Here is a 14,934-nt window from a genome sequence, read left to right on the forward strand (position 1 = left end):
AGCCCAGGTCCTTTAGCAGGATTTTCACCAAGGTCACCTCCCTGTGAGGGCTGGAGCTCACGGTGAAGACTGATCGGAACTACTGACTCTTTCAAATAAAGTTAGAGGCAATCATGATAATTTAGTTTACTTCTGAATATTTTAAATATTATGAAAACAAGTATAACAGTTTTGTTTTCAAAACTCTTTTGAGGTATCAACCATTAAAAGATTGTTTTTTTTTTTGTAAAAAAAAAACACACAGTGGTTTATTGAATACTTACAACGTTTACACCTTCAATATTAATTAAATTCCACTTAGTTTTAGAGGACGGAAGTGCACAAAACAAGTAGCTGTTGGAAACATCTTCGAATAGGGAATGACCACAGATGATAAGACAGCACTAGATACCGACCCCAACGGAAATGTTAGTGGCCCCGTTTTCTGCTTTGAAATAAAACTTTATAATCCCCAGGAATATTTATATCCAAAGGCCAGGTATTAAAGATACACTTTACATACACACAATTGTCTGCTGTCTTTATCTGGAAGGGGTTGGGTAAGTGGGGAGGGGGCAACGCTGGTGCCTACACAGCCATGAGGGAACATTCACACACAGAGAATCTACGAGACGCTGGGATCCCTTACCACGCAGGAGTGTCCTCTTCATATTAAAATATGGAATGCTTTTCTTCAAATATCCACTTTTTTTTTTGGAGGGGGGGTGGGGAGCGGATGCCTCAAAGGGGGGGCAAAGAGAGGGGAGGCAAATTGCACATAAATAAACCGGATGATTCCAACTGCAAGAAGTCCTCAGAGCAGAGCGTGGAGAGCTTGCCCGGAGTCCTGGGTCAGCTTCCGGCTCCTGGGCCCTGGCTCACTCGCGCTCTCCTCCTCCTCCTCCTCCTCCTCCTCCTCACTGCTTGAGCTCCAGGGCCCAGACGTGCTGCGGCCAGCCCGTCCGGCCTTTGGTTTTCTTGTCGTTGCTGCTCACTGTGCTTTTCAAGATTTCGTTCTGGGCAGAGGAGAGGTGAAGGGGAGAAAAGTGGAAAGAGAAATTCAGAAAGGAGACCTGGTTCCATGCGACCCCCGCACTTTTCAGGGGGGAAAGGAGACATGAGAGAACGAGCAAGGGATGAGAGAGTAGGACGGTTTCAAGTCTTCACCTCTTCAGAAAAGCTACAAAGATTTGCGCAGCCCTAGCTACTGCCCAGGCCTCCATGCCCCTGCAACCCTCAACTACCGGATACGCAAACTTATAAACAACCAGCCGTTTCCAAGTCGTTCACGGAGGAGCCGGGGGCCTTTTCTCTGACTCCTGATGTAGGGGCGCGAGCGGGGGTCGGCACTAAATCTGGTTTCCCTGTTTTCAATCGCAATCCCAGGTTTGCACTGTAGGGAAGATGCGGATAAGTTCCCTGTGCCCTGGCCTGGGCTGGTGGGCAAGGGGCTCTCGGGCCCCCAACACGGCAGTGCCTCTCCTCCGAGGCGTCTGAAATCCCTAGTTATTCAGGAGGTCACTCGATTATGCACAGACAAAACGCCACAGGCCCCAAAGAAGAAAAATGAGATAAATGGGATTATTTTCCAGGCCCTTCATGGCAACAGTCCTGCTCTGACCACCACCAACCTATGGGCACTTGGTAGGAACTTAAGAAAACTAATCTTCAGTTATAGTTCCATGTTACTGTTAACAACAATAACAATGACCATATTAGTATTTACTGTTTGTCTTAAAATGCTCACACAAATAAAAAAGAAATACCCATGAAGTACACTAATCTGGGAAGTTACAGTTTAACCTCATCGCCAAAGAGAAACTGGAGGTGCATTTTGAAGTTAAAAGTACTTATTTTATGTTTACCTTTACGTCTTCTGAGCATTGTAATAATAACCACAAAACTCTCTTAAAATCAGTGGTGGCCTGGTTCTCCAGAGGGGGATAGGGATCAATAGTGAAATAATTGCTATCTAGCGCTTCTGGGCAATTATTTTAGAAATACCTGAAAGCAAGATAGGACTGGAGGCCAAATGAAGGCTCTAAGAGACATAGAATGATTGCGACAGTACAACGGGAAGATCAATGGGGACCGTGAGTCCGAAAAGAACGCCCGAAATGCCGGTGGGAACAGCGATGATAACCTGGAGGGAAGATCACCAGCGCGAAGCATCCCTCTCAACCTCCTCCTCCTCCTTCTGCTGCTGACATCCCCCCCACCCAATCTCCTCAGCTTCTTGGGGAAACCATGCTCTCCATAACCTGGTTTAAACAACCATGGCTTCGGATGCAGCCAAAGAACTAGGGATGTCATTGCTCAGCCCAATTGGAGAGAGTCCGGTAGCACCGTTCCCCTGAACCCCACACCCCCTCTGCCCCCTGCCCTCTGATACTGACCAGCTCCTTCTTCCTCTTCTCTTCTTTCACATCTGTCTTCTTGATCTCCGCCTTGAAGGCCTCCGCCTCGCCGTTCTGGTCGTCCTTGGCCAGCAGGTCCATGAGGTAGGCGATGTAGCTGGTGGCCAGGCGCAGCGTCTTGATCTTGGAGAGTTTGGTGTCGGCGGGCACGTTGGGGATACACTCGCGCAGTTCGGCGAAGGCGCTGTTGATGCTCTGAGTCCTGCGCCGCTCCTTGCGGTTAGCGGTGCCCCGGCGCTTCACCGGGCGCGGCCCCCCTAGGCCCGGGGGCCCGGCGCCTGGCGGCACCCCCCCGTAATGGGAGTGGTCCAGGCCGGCGGCGCCGCTGGCGTACTCAGGGCTGTAGGACAGGGCCATGCTATAGTCGGGGGGCGACATCTCGGGGTGACCGATGAGCCAGCCATGGAAGTAGGGGTTCTCCTCGTGGCTGCAGCGGCTGGCGGCGGCGGCAGCGGCAGCGGCGGCGGCGGCGGCGAACGGATAGCCCTCATGGTGCACCACCGGGTGGTGGGGGAAGCCCCCCACCAGACTCATATCGCCCTCCGCGCCCCTCCACGCGCCCCAGCGTGCGCGTAACCCCGCCGCGCCCTCGGCCGGGGCCCCTGCTTCGGCGCTGGGCGGCCTCCCCAACCCCCCACCCCCCAGCCCTCGGGCGCCCGGGCCCGCCCGGCAGCCGCAGAGGGGGCTGCTGCAGCCCGGGCCCCGGTGCCCCGCCTGGCCCGCCCGGCCCGCCTCAGCAGCCCTGCGGCCGCCGGCTCCCCATAGGGCGCGGCGAGCTGGTCCCGGCACCGTGCGCCCTTGGCCGCCGCCGCCGCCGCCGCCGCCGCCGGCTCCCGCCTTGCTCCCCGGCCCGCGCGCCGACTCCTGCTTCCCGGGCAGCTACGGGGAGGCAGAATCCTCTCGTGCTCATGCAAAGGTGCCGGGGCTCCCGCGAGGCTGCTTGGCGGAGGCGCCGGGCTCCACCGCGGCTGCGATCCTGACACCGAAGCTAACTCGGAGTCCCAGGACGAGTCCGAGCCGCGGTTGGAAGAGCCGGCCCGGCTCTGCAGGGAGGCGGCGGGGTCGACTGCTCACTGTGAAGCTACCTCCATGCGACCCTCCCCTTCCCGCCCCTTCCCCTCCCCCCACCAGCCCGATCTGGGTTCTTGGGCGCTTATTGTTTTAATGAAATTTTTGGTTGTTGTTGTTTTGGTTCTTGAATGTGATTTTAGCAGCGAATAACGTGTCCTCACTCCTCTCGGGCTCCCTCGGAGGGTTTTCAGAGAGGTCTCAGTGCATCCATTTTCTCAGATCCTCTCCTTCTTTCAGGGGAAGGATCTGGGGGCCCTGCAGGCGCCTCGGCGCGCGAAAGCGGCGGCTCGGGTTCTCGGAGGGGTCTGCGCGGCGGCCGAGGGAGCTCCCGGGTGGCGGCGGCGGCGGCGGCGGCGGCGGTTCTCCTGGGCTGGACGCCGTGAGGGGGAGGAAGCGGATTTTCCCAGCAAGATCTCCATGTACAGCTACATCTTTAGGGCTGCTCGGGTTAATATATGTCGTCAGAGGCTCCTCACGCCAATCCCGGGGCGGCAGGGGCGGTGCCTCTCGCTCTCCGCAATAAAACTTTTTGATGTTCTCGTCGCTAATTGTCGAAGTCCTCTTCCAGGATTGGCTGCCCCTTCATAACCATGAGATAATTAAAACGGGGGGGGGGGAGGGTTAAAAAAAACTTTTTTTATCAGCCAGAGGTTAATGCAAGTGTTTAGCAGATGCTTTACTATTAAATTATTTTTCCCCCCAAGTCTCAAATCTTGAAGAATCTCAAACCAGGTATAGTACCACTGTTTTCTTTTCTGGTTAAAAAAAAAAAGAAAAAAAGGTGGAGGGGACGCAGATATCTCTTTTCGAAGTGTTTTTGTAGGTAACCGAGGCAAGAAAATAAGCAGGCAGCCTCGTGCCATTTTTGTGCGGGTGAGGGAGTGGGGGGCGAGAGCCGAGGCAGCGGGCGGCGGGGCCCCCCGGCAAAGGGGCGGCTGGGAGCCGGTCTTGTCTCCTCGCTGAGGCGGGCAGCGGGCGCGGCGGGGGGAAGGCGGCCCCTTTGACTCGGGCACAAGCTGGACATGCCCCTCTCGATGTCTCTTTACTTACCCGGCACGTTGTCCTGGCCGGGGCCATCTCAGGTGGCTCCTGTTATCGTGGCTGCTTTTGAAGATCGTGGTTGAGACCCCCGGACGAACGGTCAAGCCGATTGTAAATACTTACGTCCATATTCTTCAGGGACACCAGCCCCGGAGACGACCTTGGGCGATTTCAAAGCGCAGGCACCTCGATTCCCCGAATTTGTGGTGTGGCCGGTATCGGTGTTCCCCTGGTTTAACTAGCCTGTTTGGTAAGTAACTGAATATTTTTTACAGCGTGTTCAGAGCTTATTTTCCAGTTTTTATGAACAAACATATAAATATATCTCTGCATTCCTGCCTCTCCCATAAAAGCGGGCATCTGTGGAAAGCAGGTTTAGTTATCGGAGGGGAACCATTAAACAGCAGTTTAAGAGGCAGACCGGGAGGACGGCTCGTGGATGTTTAGACTGCTGGCCCTAGTGATCTTGAACGCATTATAACGGAAAATGGATCTCTCTTTGTAAGTCACCGGGCCGCAGGGCACAGCACCCGAGTGGCGTGATCATTTTGAGAAAGCGGGAAGAGAGGCTGGGGCAGGGGATGGACAGCGGGGAGCTGGAATCTCCCGGGGACTTGGTTGGGAGTTGCGAAGGGAGACTGATGTGTAGATGAGGATTCGGTCTGATGGAGTTTGGTGTGGAAAAGGGTGTCAGCCAGGACCTCAGCGGCTGTAAATTAGAGGAAGCCTAGGGCAGAGTGTACAGAAGACCGCACGGGGCCGTGGCGGCCTGGGACTCATCTCTGGGCCTGGCTGGGGTCACCCAGAGGATACCCTTGCCTCCACCTTGGGTATTGTCCTTTGGAAGCAGGCAGAGTCAGGCCCAGGCCTCCAAGGGAGCCCTACCCCAAGGACTCGGTGAGGACAGTCTTTTTTTTTCCTCAGCCCGCTGGGCGCTTTCTTAGGGGTATGTGGTTGGGGTCGGAAGGCAAGGTCAGTGCGAATGGAGGGAGGGGTGGTGGGGGCTCCCAGGGCCTCTGCTGCAGGGAATTCAGGGCCAGCTCCACCGGCCACTACAGCCCTGGGCAGTAGCAGTGAGAAATATTTTTTAGGTTTGCGGTGGCTGGGCGATAGGAGAGGGGAAAGAACTGAAAGAGGGGCATAGGCTCGCAAACGCAACGCGGGAGTCCATTCAGGGCGCATTCTGTCCCCTGGGCAAGGGGTCATTTTCCTTGGATGCCCCCAGCAGAGCATCTTAAGGCAGAGAACAGGGTGTAAGGAGAAGCTGAAGTTGGATTTGTTGGTAACGTGCCACTTGGGCATGGAACAAAATAGCGACCTAGAGCTTTCAACCCCCAACTTGGATGGATCTGCGATTTTAGTGCGAGTGGAATGTTTTAAAGCCCTCGCTCTTCAAGGAAAGAATATAGCTAGTGTGGTGGGGTTCTGTTTACATTTTCACCAGGGAGGCAAACCTTGAATGTGTAAATACTGGTAGTTCAATCCTCTGACATTTGATACTTAAAAAGAAAAAAAAAAAGTTTGTTTATAAGAACACATCTAGGCCTTGGAAGCAGGTAGACAAAGTTAAAATGGTTGCACCCCGTCTGGGAACAGATAACAATCCAGGGGAAGTAGTTGGTAGGCTGCTTTCAGACGCCTAGGGAGTTTTGGGAATTGAAAGGAAGAAGAGGCCAGGCGGAAGGCTGAGTTGGGGACTGGGATGCTGTGTCCACCAGAGGCGAGTGGCCTCAGTGTCAAAGCCATCAGAATTTGCCACTTTCAGCCTTTCTCATGCTCTTTTAATTGAAACCAAAAATGGGCAAATCTCTTCATGGTTCCAGATACCATGGCAAGTGATAAAAGAGATGGAGAACAGAAAAAAACTCATAAAAGATGCTAATTTGAACATCAGTCCTCACTGACAGTGTCATTATCAGTTAATTAAGGCTGTGCAAGGTCTAGGGCTTCATGTAGCTCAGAAAGCCAAGCCCCGAGACTACAGCCTTAGAAAGGCAGCTTGGAGGCAGGGGACAAATGGATGAACTCTAGTGTCCTTAGCTGTAATTCTTGACTTGCAGAGGCCAGACTGGCTGAGTGCCACTCTGAATGCACAACATAGGGGAGTCCCCTTTTTTCTCTCAGTGTCCCCTTTTGTACATTTTGCTGCAGGTCCAGTGGGATGCTGGGCTAGTCTCTGCTTTGGAAGGCTGTGAGGCAGATGCCATATCCGGTTTGCCCCCAATTTAGATGGCTTGTACCTTCTGGGGGGTGGGGTGGGGTGGATAGTGATGGAAGGGAAATGCGGGCATGAATTTACCAGCTTTGATGTAGCCCAGGGACTGTGCTAGTGTGGACTCTGGTGCGCTGCCCCCTTAAGGGCATGTGTTCTGAGTACTTCAAGGGCCCAAGCATCTGAGATGATGCAGGCTGCAGGCCACCCTGGGTACCCGCAGGAGGAATCCTGGTGAGGGCATACTAACTTGCTTCTCCTTTTCCGAAGCCAGGGGCAACCAATCTTACCCAGGTGGGCAGCCCCGCGTTGGAGAAATGCTGTGATTCTATGTCCGGTCTTCACTGTAGTTGATGGTAATATACCCACGTACAGCGCATGACCTCTGCCTCCAGCTGAACAGACCGAACCGGGTTCAACAATTTATTTTGCACCCATGTCTCTTGGCTTTTTCCCTTCACTCCCACCCCTTACCCTGGAAAAGACTCACAAGAGCATGGGAGAGGCTAAGCACTCCCTTACAAACATTTTGGTCTTGTGAGATATTCCTTTTAAAATCAATCTGGTTTAAACTAAATATTTTTTTAAAAAACTTCAGTCTGTTTTTAGGGAAAATACAGATCTTTTTGAGGTATTTATTATTACAAAGGCAAGGGCAGTTTGTATCTTGTGTTTTGCTCATGAGAACTCAAAATAAACTGGACCTGAAAAGAACCAGGCCGGAGGGCCATAAACACACATTTTATGTTTACGGGAATTATGGCTCAATTCCCTTCATCGTTTTTCAAGTCTCGTTTTACCTTATTTTCCTAACCAACATAGTAGAAGTGACTGAGTATTCCCTTACATATCTATAATGCTCTTACATAAGGTGAACTCCAGAATGTTTGCTAAGAACTCCCGAAAGAACATCAAACCCAGAAGGTGGCAGAAAAAGCAATGTGTTCCTGAAGATGTAACCGCAGCCCCACCTGCTCCAAGGATGGTGCTTCTTATGACACCTTGATGGCTTTGCATTTTGTTTGGCCTGGGGTGGGATTGAGTCATTTTATATGCTAGCCATTTGGTCCCAGAAACTTTAGGACATATAGAACAAGGCGCATTGAGTGGTGGCGAGGATCTCCTTCCCACTCGGATTCTGTAGTCCCTCCCTTTCTCGTTTGCCTTTTGGGAAACAGTTGTCTATAGACAAGACAAGTGACAGTGGTTCCAGAAATGTGGTGATGCTCAAAGCACACACACTTCTACAAAGCAGACTCCGGTTTGATTGAACTCTTAGGTCTGTTTCAAAAATGAAGGACAGGCAAAGTTGTCTTTGGCTCTTATGAGGTTTTATTTATTCTGAGCATTTTCCGTTTGCATTTCGGGGTGGGGGTGGGGTATTTGGTGAGTGATCCCTCTTCCCTCCTCTTTCCCATCCAGAGCAGATCTGTGGGGATGGGGGCGGGGAGGAGCTGATTGCTTATGACTCCGTCAGTCCAGGTTTTTTTTTTTTTTTTTTCTTTTTTTTTTCAGTCCAGTTTTGATTAGGAAACATTTAAGTCTGGGAGAAAATTGGGACTTGCTTGATGTCTCCCTCCCCACCCCATTTAGCCTTTTTTTCCCCTTCCTTCTCTCCCTGCCCTTACCTCTTTCCCTCTCTCCCTCCCTTCCTCCCTTCTAATTTGCCTTTGAGCAATGCTTGGATTTCTGAGGTTTCTGATGTCACTGAACCTGAAACTGGTGAAGAATCAGATACTAGTTTATCTTTTAGTCCTTTAAGAAAAATATATTTTAAAAAAATTGATATATAATTGACATATCACATTGCGCAAGTTTAAGATGTACAATGTCTAAGGAAAATCTTAATATCCAGTACTACAAGCAGTGGGAATTTGCATTTTCTTCAAATAATCAATAAGTGGATCTTCATACTAGCTGGCAGATGAGCTGCTGCTCTGGAGGGTTTTCATTGATAAGGGAGGACTAGATACTTTGCCAGGTATCCAAGCCAGTCTGTAAAGCTAAAACACTTATTCAGACTAAAGGGAACAAAAGATAATGTACGTGAAAGGACCACCCTAGAGGCAGCAGGATATGTACATGGGAGGTGGTTGTTATACTGGTCCTTAGAAGTAAGATAGATCTGATCATTGCTACTTTCTAATAAAATAGATAGAGCTTACAGCAAAAGTGGCATGAAAAAATACATCCCACAGGATTTCTTTAACTACTTTGTTTCAAGCAAATTACGTACATACTGGCAACATTTTCTTCCAAGCCAGAAAGAAAGCATTTAGCATTCAGGTGAGGAAATAATTGTAATTTTGCATACAGGGTCCATGGAAAAATAAGTAGTAGTTAACTTTGACTAGTCTGTAATACAGTCTGGGGTTCAGAATAAAATACAAAAGCAAATGGCAACTTAAAATGTGAAACTTTGGATAAGCCATTCAAGTGACTGAAGGTTTTGTTTGTGACTTGAGGCCTCTGTGAATTCCCAGTTCTAACTGCCGGGTTGCTCACATTCCTAGGAAGTTCTGTTCTGAAGCCTCCTTTGCAAATTCGTGTAGACTTTTTTTTTTTAAGCCCTGGCAGTTTCTTCCAGACCTTTTCTACTTTATTCTAGGGCCTTTGCTTCTAGACAAGGGACTTGAGCCAGGATGGTTAGGTTTCAGGTTAACAAAAAGAAACCCTTTTATTGTCAATATTAATGGCAAACCTCGATTTTTACAAGGCTTAGGTTTAGCAGCCTGAGCAGATCAAAAGCAGCTTGGTTTGATTTCTCAATATTCTCTGGAGCTTAGACAATTAACTGCAATTTTGCTTCTAACAAAACAACACAAAAATGTTAGTTACAGAAATGTTAAATTTAGTCTTTCATTAAGACTAAATTTCATTAAGAGTTTTACCTGTGTGCAGCATGTCAGAATCTAATAAATTTGTCCACTGAACCTGATTTGAGTTTTGGTGGAAACCTCCTTAAGAAAATGCGTGAGCAGAGTGGCTTCATTTACAATGCCACGAGCCTGTTTCAGTGTGTGCATTCCACCCTTGCCTTTCTGGCTGGGTAAGGATCCGGCAGACTGAGGTCCCCCCTGGTAATTTGGGTACACCGAGTCTCCAGTTAATGATAGATAATCAGCCTTTGGGTCATTCGGTCATTCTCTTATTACAAACCCCTCCTGCTCTCTCTGATCTCCTTTCAAACTAAATTTCACACAAACAAATAAAGCAAGACAGGGACAAGTTCTTTAAAAAAAAGAGGGAGAAATATTAGAAACTCCTGATACAGAACTCTAAACAAGGAAAGGCAAGCTAAAAGAGGATAGGAAAGAACATCTTATCAAAATGAACATGTTGTGTACAAAACATTAGAAGAAAAGGCTCTGGTTTCTGTTAAAGTGACAGAAAATTAAAATAAAAATAATTGCAGGCAGAGAAGTTATAATATAAACAGAGAAGGCAGGATGCTTGCTGGAAATGCGCAGCACTAGGAGGCTAATTTGTTGTTACAGATTATATATCTGCACCATGATAGGAGAGTCGCTACTTTGTTCTATTTTCCAGGAAAGAATGGCTTTCTTTTTAGTACTTGTATTAGTGCCCACTTAAATTAATACAGGCCAAAACCTCTAGGAACAAAAAATGGAATTGCATTCTGCTTGAGAAGCATCCAACTTCAAAAGAAGGAATTGGTTGCATACAAAAAAAAAAAAAAAAAAAAAAAAAAAGGCAGAATTCCATTCAGAACACATTTAGAGCGTTCACTAAATCGGTATGACTGATGCTTTTTTGCTTTGCTGACAGAAGGTGCAGATCATTCTCGGGGAAGTACAACTGAAACCAGTCCTCCCCTGCCCTCTGGGGGTCTTCGTTTTCCCAGCCTACATCTGCTCCTGACTCCAGAAAGACAGACTTCAGATTGGCCAAGGTACATCTTTGACCAGATCCCTCTAAGAAAAACTCAGGAATTGTTCAGAACTCTGTTGAGAGCATCCCCAGTGCCATTTTCCTGCCCTGTCTTTGACAATCCCTTTTGGCCCAAGTCCAGGACTCCAGAGGGGTCAAGGTCTAGCTGCTGGTGTCATCCCAAGCCCTGGGTTTTCAATCCTAAGAGAGATTGGAACTTTGGCTCAGGGCTTGATCAACTTGCAGTTCTCCAAGTTAGAGGGGCAGCCGGGAGATGGCAGCAGGTGGTGAAAGTGTGACTCCCAGATTGTCCCCAACCATCTGTCTGGCATGCCTTGATTTGCCAGCATAGCTGGCAAACAATCCATCTCTCTCTCTTTTTAAAGAATCCACACTTCTTTGTTTCTTCTAGGCCCAGTTTAAATGCCGCCTCCTCCAGGAAGCCTTTCCAGGTATTGCTTTCCTTCTCTCTGCTCCCCCAAATCAAGTCCCCTTTCTGGCGCACCCCCTCATATTCTCTCTGATAGACCGCTGGGCACATACCTTTAACCTCTGGTGACTGTGGGTTCCTTGAGCCCCTAATCAACATACCCAGTAGGGGATTAAACAGCTTGTGTAAAAGGGATGTCTTAGAGAAAACGGGTGAATTCCGCATACCCCAATTGCAACTGGATTGGTTTTATTTTGAAAGTGACTAGAGCTAGTAGAGGAGGTGGACGGCTCATTAGGGAACAGACCTTCATCTCCAAGCCCTCGGGAGAACCAGGGAACGCCTCCTCGGGATGGATCCGGCTGGCAGTGGGTCTGTGTCAACCGGCCTTGGCTCAGAGAGTGGAAAACTCAGCCCGGGCCTGGCCTCCTCAGGCGGCCCCTCTCGACAACCTGAGCTCCGGAGTCAGAGCTGGGCAGGCCGGACTCTTGGGCACCCAAATACTGGCTGCCTGATCTCGGACAAGATCGTCCATCTCCCTAAACCTTACTTTCTTCATCTGAATAGTGGGTTAATGACATCCACTATTTAGATGAAGAAACTAAGGTTTAGGGAGACACCGACCTCGAGGGTGTGTAGGGGAGATTAAATGAGATCAAGATGCACGCGAGAGCAAGACGCCTGACACACAGGCTGCGCTCAATAAATATGTATTTTCTCTTCCTGCCTCTTCGGTTTCTTCCCCTCCCTTACAGCCTCCTGGAGACCCAGCCCGAAGGTGATGGGCCGGGTGGCGACGGAGGGCACCACTTGCCTCAGTGACCCGAGCCAAGCGCAACCGCGGCTCCGCGGGGATCGCAAGGGCCTCAGGCCTCGCAGGACCCTGGGCATGGGAGAGTGAGATGCGGGCTTGTGGCGGCCGCCCAGGAAGGTTGGGGGGCAAGGGGCGCGGCCAGAGCCGCCACCCTGGATTTTGGCCGCCGGCCCTCCGGCCACTGCGTTGGCTGCTGGGCCGCCTCCTCCACCCTGGTTAAGTTATCCTTTTGATCCCCATTCCCCCCCTCTCGGTGCCCGCCACCAAGGAGGCCGGTTTCCCGCAGCTCAGGCCCCGGGGAAGTCATCGCTCCGGGGCGGGTTGGACCCCCAGCATCCCCGGCTGGTCTCTGACGGCTTTTCGCCCGATGCGGGCAGGAAGGGGTTAACCGCGCCCTTCTCCCCCCCCCCCCCCCCCCCCCCCCCCCGCCAACCCGATCCCGAGCCCTCGGCAGCGGGCGAAGGCCGCCGCTTCCCTCCTGAGGTCTCATTAGGGAAACCCTCACCGCTATTTTCAACATTTCCTCAATCAAGTGCCTTTAAATAGAGCTGCACAAACAAATTGGCGGCAAAAGCGTAGATCTTGTCACGATTGAGACCAATCCAATATTTCAGCCTTGTTTGCTTTGCAATTACGGGTTGGCTTGCGGCTGCGGTGCCACCGGGGCAAATCTGCAGCCGCCCGCTTTCTCCTCTGCACCCTCGGCGGGTGGAGGAAGCGACCCGCAGAGCCACTGGAGGGAGGAAGCGGGGTGGCGCTGGAGGAGGTGACGCGAGGGAGAGGCGGGCGGCGGAGCCCTTCCTAAACCCGCGTGCAAAGGGCGCGAGCAATGGTAAGGGAGACGGATTTCTCAGGTTCCCGGCCGAGCCACTGAGATACGTGCCGTAATAATAAAACGTGCAGTGCACATGCCGACAACGATGTTGTGTCCTTATCCAGCTCCTTTTCTCCTCCCTTCCCTTTCCTCCCACTTCTATCTCCATTACATTTTTCTTCAGTATTTGTTAGCGGGTACTGGTTTCCCCTTCTTTCTCGCTGTTGAACTGCTAGCATGATTTGTTATGTTTTCCATAGCTGCTGCTTCTTGTTTGACTTTTTGTACAAAGTCGCTTTAAATCGGCCGCAGGAAGACTAAAGCTCCAAGCCCTTTGGATGGGCTCCTGCAGGCGTGTGCAGGGCCCCCTGCCCTCCCTGCCTTCTTGCGGGATGGCTCTTCTGTGTACGTGGGCCGCTGGGTGCGTTCGGTCACCGCGCAGGCCAGCCTAGTTTGTATCAGCGGAATAGTAGTTAACTCAGATCAGGTCCTAAGCCTTGTATTTCACAGACAATTAAGTCTCGGCTGCTGTTTAACAAAATTGTAATATTTACTCTGCTCTGTACTGCGGAGCACTTTTAAAGTCAAAAACAAATACATTTCACAAAGAAAATATGATAATAAATCTCTTTTTATGGATTTTCTCTGCATAAGTGGAAACAACGTGATTTAAATCCCCACGCCCTGGCCCCCCTTCTGAGGCACAGCTGAGGTTATACAGATACTGTCTTTTAACTCACATTCTTCACCGTCTGGGGGCAGGCACCTGCATTTGTTACATTCAGTTTAGTTTCTAAGATTCCACATAACCCGCATTGGCAAACGCAGCAAGTATTTTGGAATAATTAGGTCTGGGATGTGAATGCTATTTTCACCATGATTCAAGAAAGGTGGACATGACTTGGGTCATTATTTTATGATTTCATATTACCTTATAAATGTCTACCCATTTTCCTCTCATGTTGACTTCTGAAGGAGGTGGGAAAGTTGAGGCAGAGAAATATTTTTATGAGACTCTGGGGATACATATTAAAATATACTTCTTTATTTTTTAAAAATGTGTAAGGTGTGGATGGACTTAACATTTGTTTGCTGGTGGTCATAAAATAAATTCATAGGTGTTCTAGTCAATTAGCAATCTCTTTTAAGATTTACATTTTTTTTTTTGTTTATAATCCCACCTGGATTGTAGCTTCATTCTTCTGGATCTCACTCCTATTGTAAAATTTTGATTTTCAATTTTATTTAAAGCACACCTCAGAAATAATGGTTTCATAAAATTGTGCAATGTCAAAACCACAGAATAATATTTCAAGTTCATATGTCATGCACACTCATGTATATCTCTCAAGAAATAGGAAGCAGTAGCAAGAAAGGGTACCATTTCATGAGAATTCTCTCTTCACCAAAAAAATTGGCCTGGCATATTATTCAATAAACAAATTATAATATTACTTTCATGTGTGTTAATCTGTTTAGTATTAAAACTGCTAGTGTCTTAATCATTAACATGTTTTACCACGCTGCTTTCAAATGGGTGATCTCAGATAATTATGAAGATCTTGATGTTAATCCCATGTTAAGTGAACAACTATGAAAATAACCTTAAAGCATTATTATTCTTCTATAAACACCAACAAACACAGTTGTAGAGGGAACATGATTACTTTTTATCTGGCATTATCCTATAAGGATATGGCTACATTCATTTCTCTTAAAATCAGAGCAGTTTTCAATTACTTTTAAACAGAATTTTTTTTCAACACAGCATTTTGCAGTATCTATAAACCACAACAACTTTGTACTGACAGATACATACTTTTTCAACATTGTTATTCATTAGCTTCCTTGCAAACTCACTAAAATAGAATAATATACAAAATATCAAAATATAGAGAACAATTAGTAGGTCCTACATATTTATTTAGGTAAGCCAATGTTATTAAAATTAAAAACATGTGCCTGGCAAAGAAATGTTTCTTTAAGGAATTCTTTTTTGGACGCAGTTATTATTTTTTAAACCAACTCAGATTTTCAAGTACTGATTTTTCACTCTAAACAGGCATTGCATTGTTTTAAACAGTAGCTCCTGGAACAATACCACTCTTAGTATTTTAGCCTTCCAAACAACAATTGGAATTGGATAAATGCTTTCAGCTGGGAGCACTTTCTTAATACCTTTGTAGGTAATAGGATTCCTTATTTGTACGGGGTGACAAATGGACAGTGCAGTGGACAGGCTGCTTACCCTTTACAGAATCTACC

At 48.6% G+C, this 14,934-nt stretch overlaps 1 protein-coding gene and 1 long non-coding RNA gene across 2 annotated transcripts; one reads left to right on the plus strand and one right to left on the minus strand.

The window, feature by feature from the left end:
- Positions 1–306: 306 nt before the first annotated feature.
- Positions 307–3,026, minus strand: HAND2 (heart and neural crest derivatives expressed 2). Its single transcript, XM_045879352.3, has 2 exons — positions 2,376–3,026; positions 307–995 (listed from the first exon to the last, which is right to left on the minus strand). The coding sequence occupies exons 1-2, from the start codon at positions 2,928–2,930 to the stop codon at positions 897–899; spliced, it is 654 nt and encodes a 217-aa protein (XP_045735308.1). The 5' UTR covers positions 2,931–3,026; the 3' UTR covers positions 307–896.
- Positions 3,027–3,301: 275 nt separating this feature from the next.
- On the plus strand, positions 3,302–13,800 carry LOC129045931 (uncharacterized). Its single transcript, XR_008506425.2, has 5 exons — positions 3,302–4,199; positions 4,647–4,758; positions 10,510–10,633; positions 11,024–11,063; positions 11,797–13,800. It is a non-coding gene; the product is annotated as an uncharacterized LOC129045931 (long non-coding RNA).
- Positions 13,801–14,934: the final 1,134 nt, after the last annotated feature.

The sequence above is a fragment of the Mirounga angustirostris genome, unplaced genomic scaffold, assembly GCF_029215605.1.
Source record: "Mirounga angustirostris isolate CCGP_5_RB_7025 unplaced genomic scaffold, mMirAng1.0.hap1 SCAF_2, whole genome shotgun sequence".
Classification (NCBI taxonomy): Eukaryota; Metazoa; Chordata; class Mammalia; order Carnivora; family Phocidae; genus Mirounga; species Mirounga angustirostris.

What these genes read in the sequence shown, in the direction of transcription:
- HAND2 (XM_045879352.3), bottom strand. Translation starts at nt 2,930, where the DNA reads ATGAGTCTGGTGGGGGGCTTCCCCCACCACCCGGTGGTGCACCATGAG. An exon ending in AGAAGAGGAAGAAGGAGCTG is followed by an intron (nt 996 to 2,375) that starts GTCAGTATCAGA and finishes TCCTCTGCCCAG; the next exon opens with AACGAAATCTTGAAAAGCAC.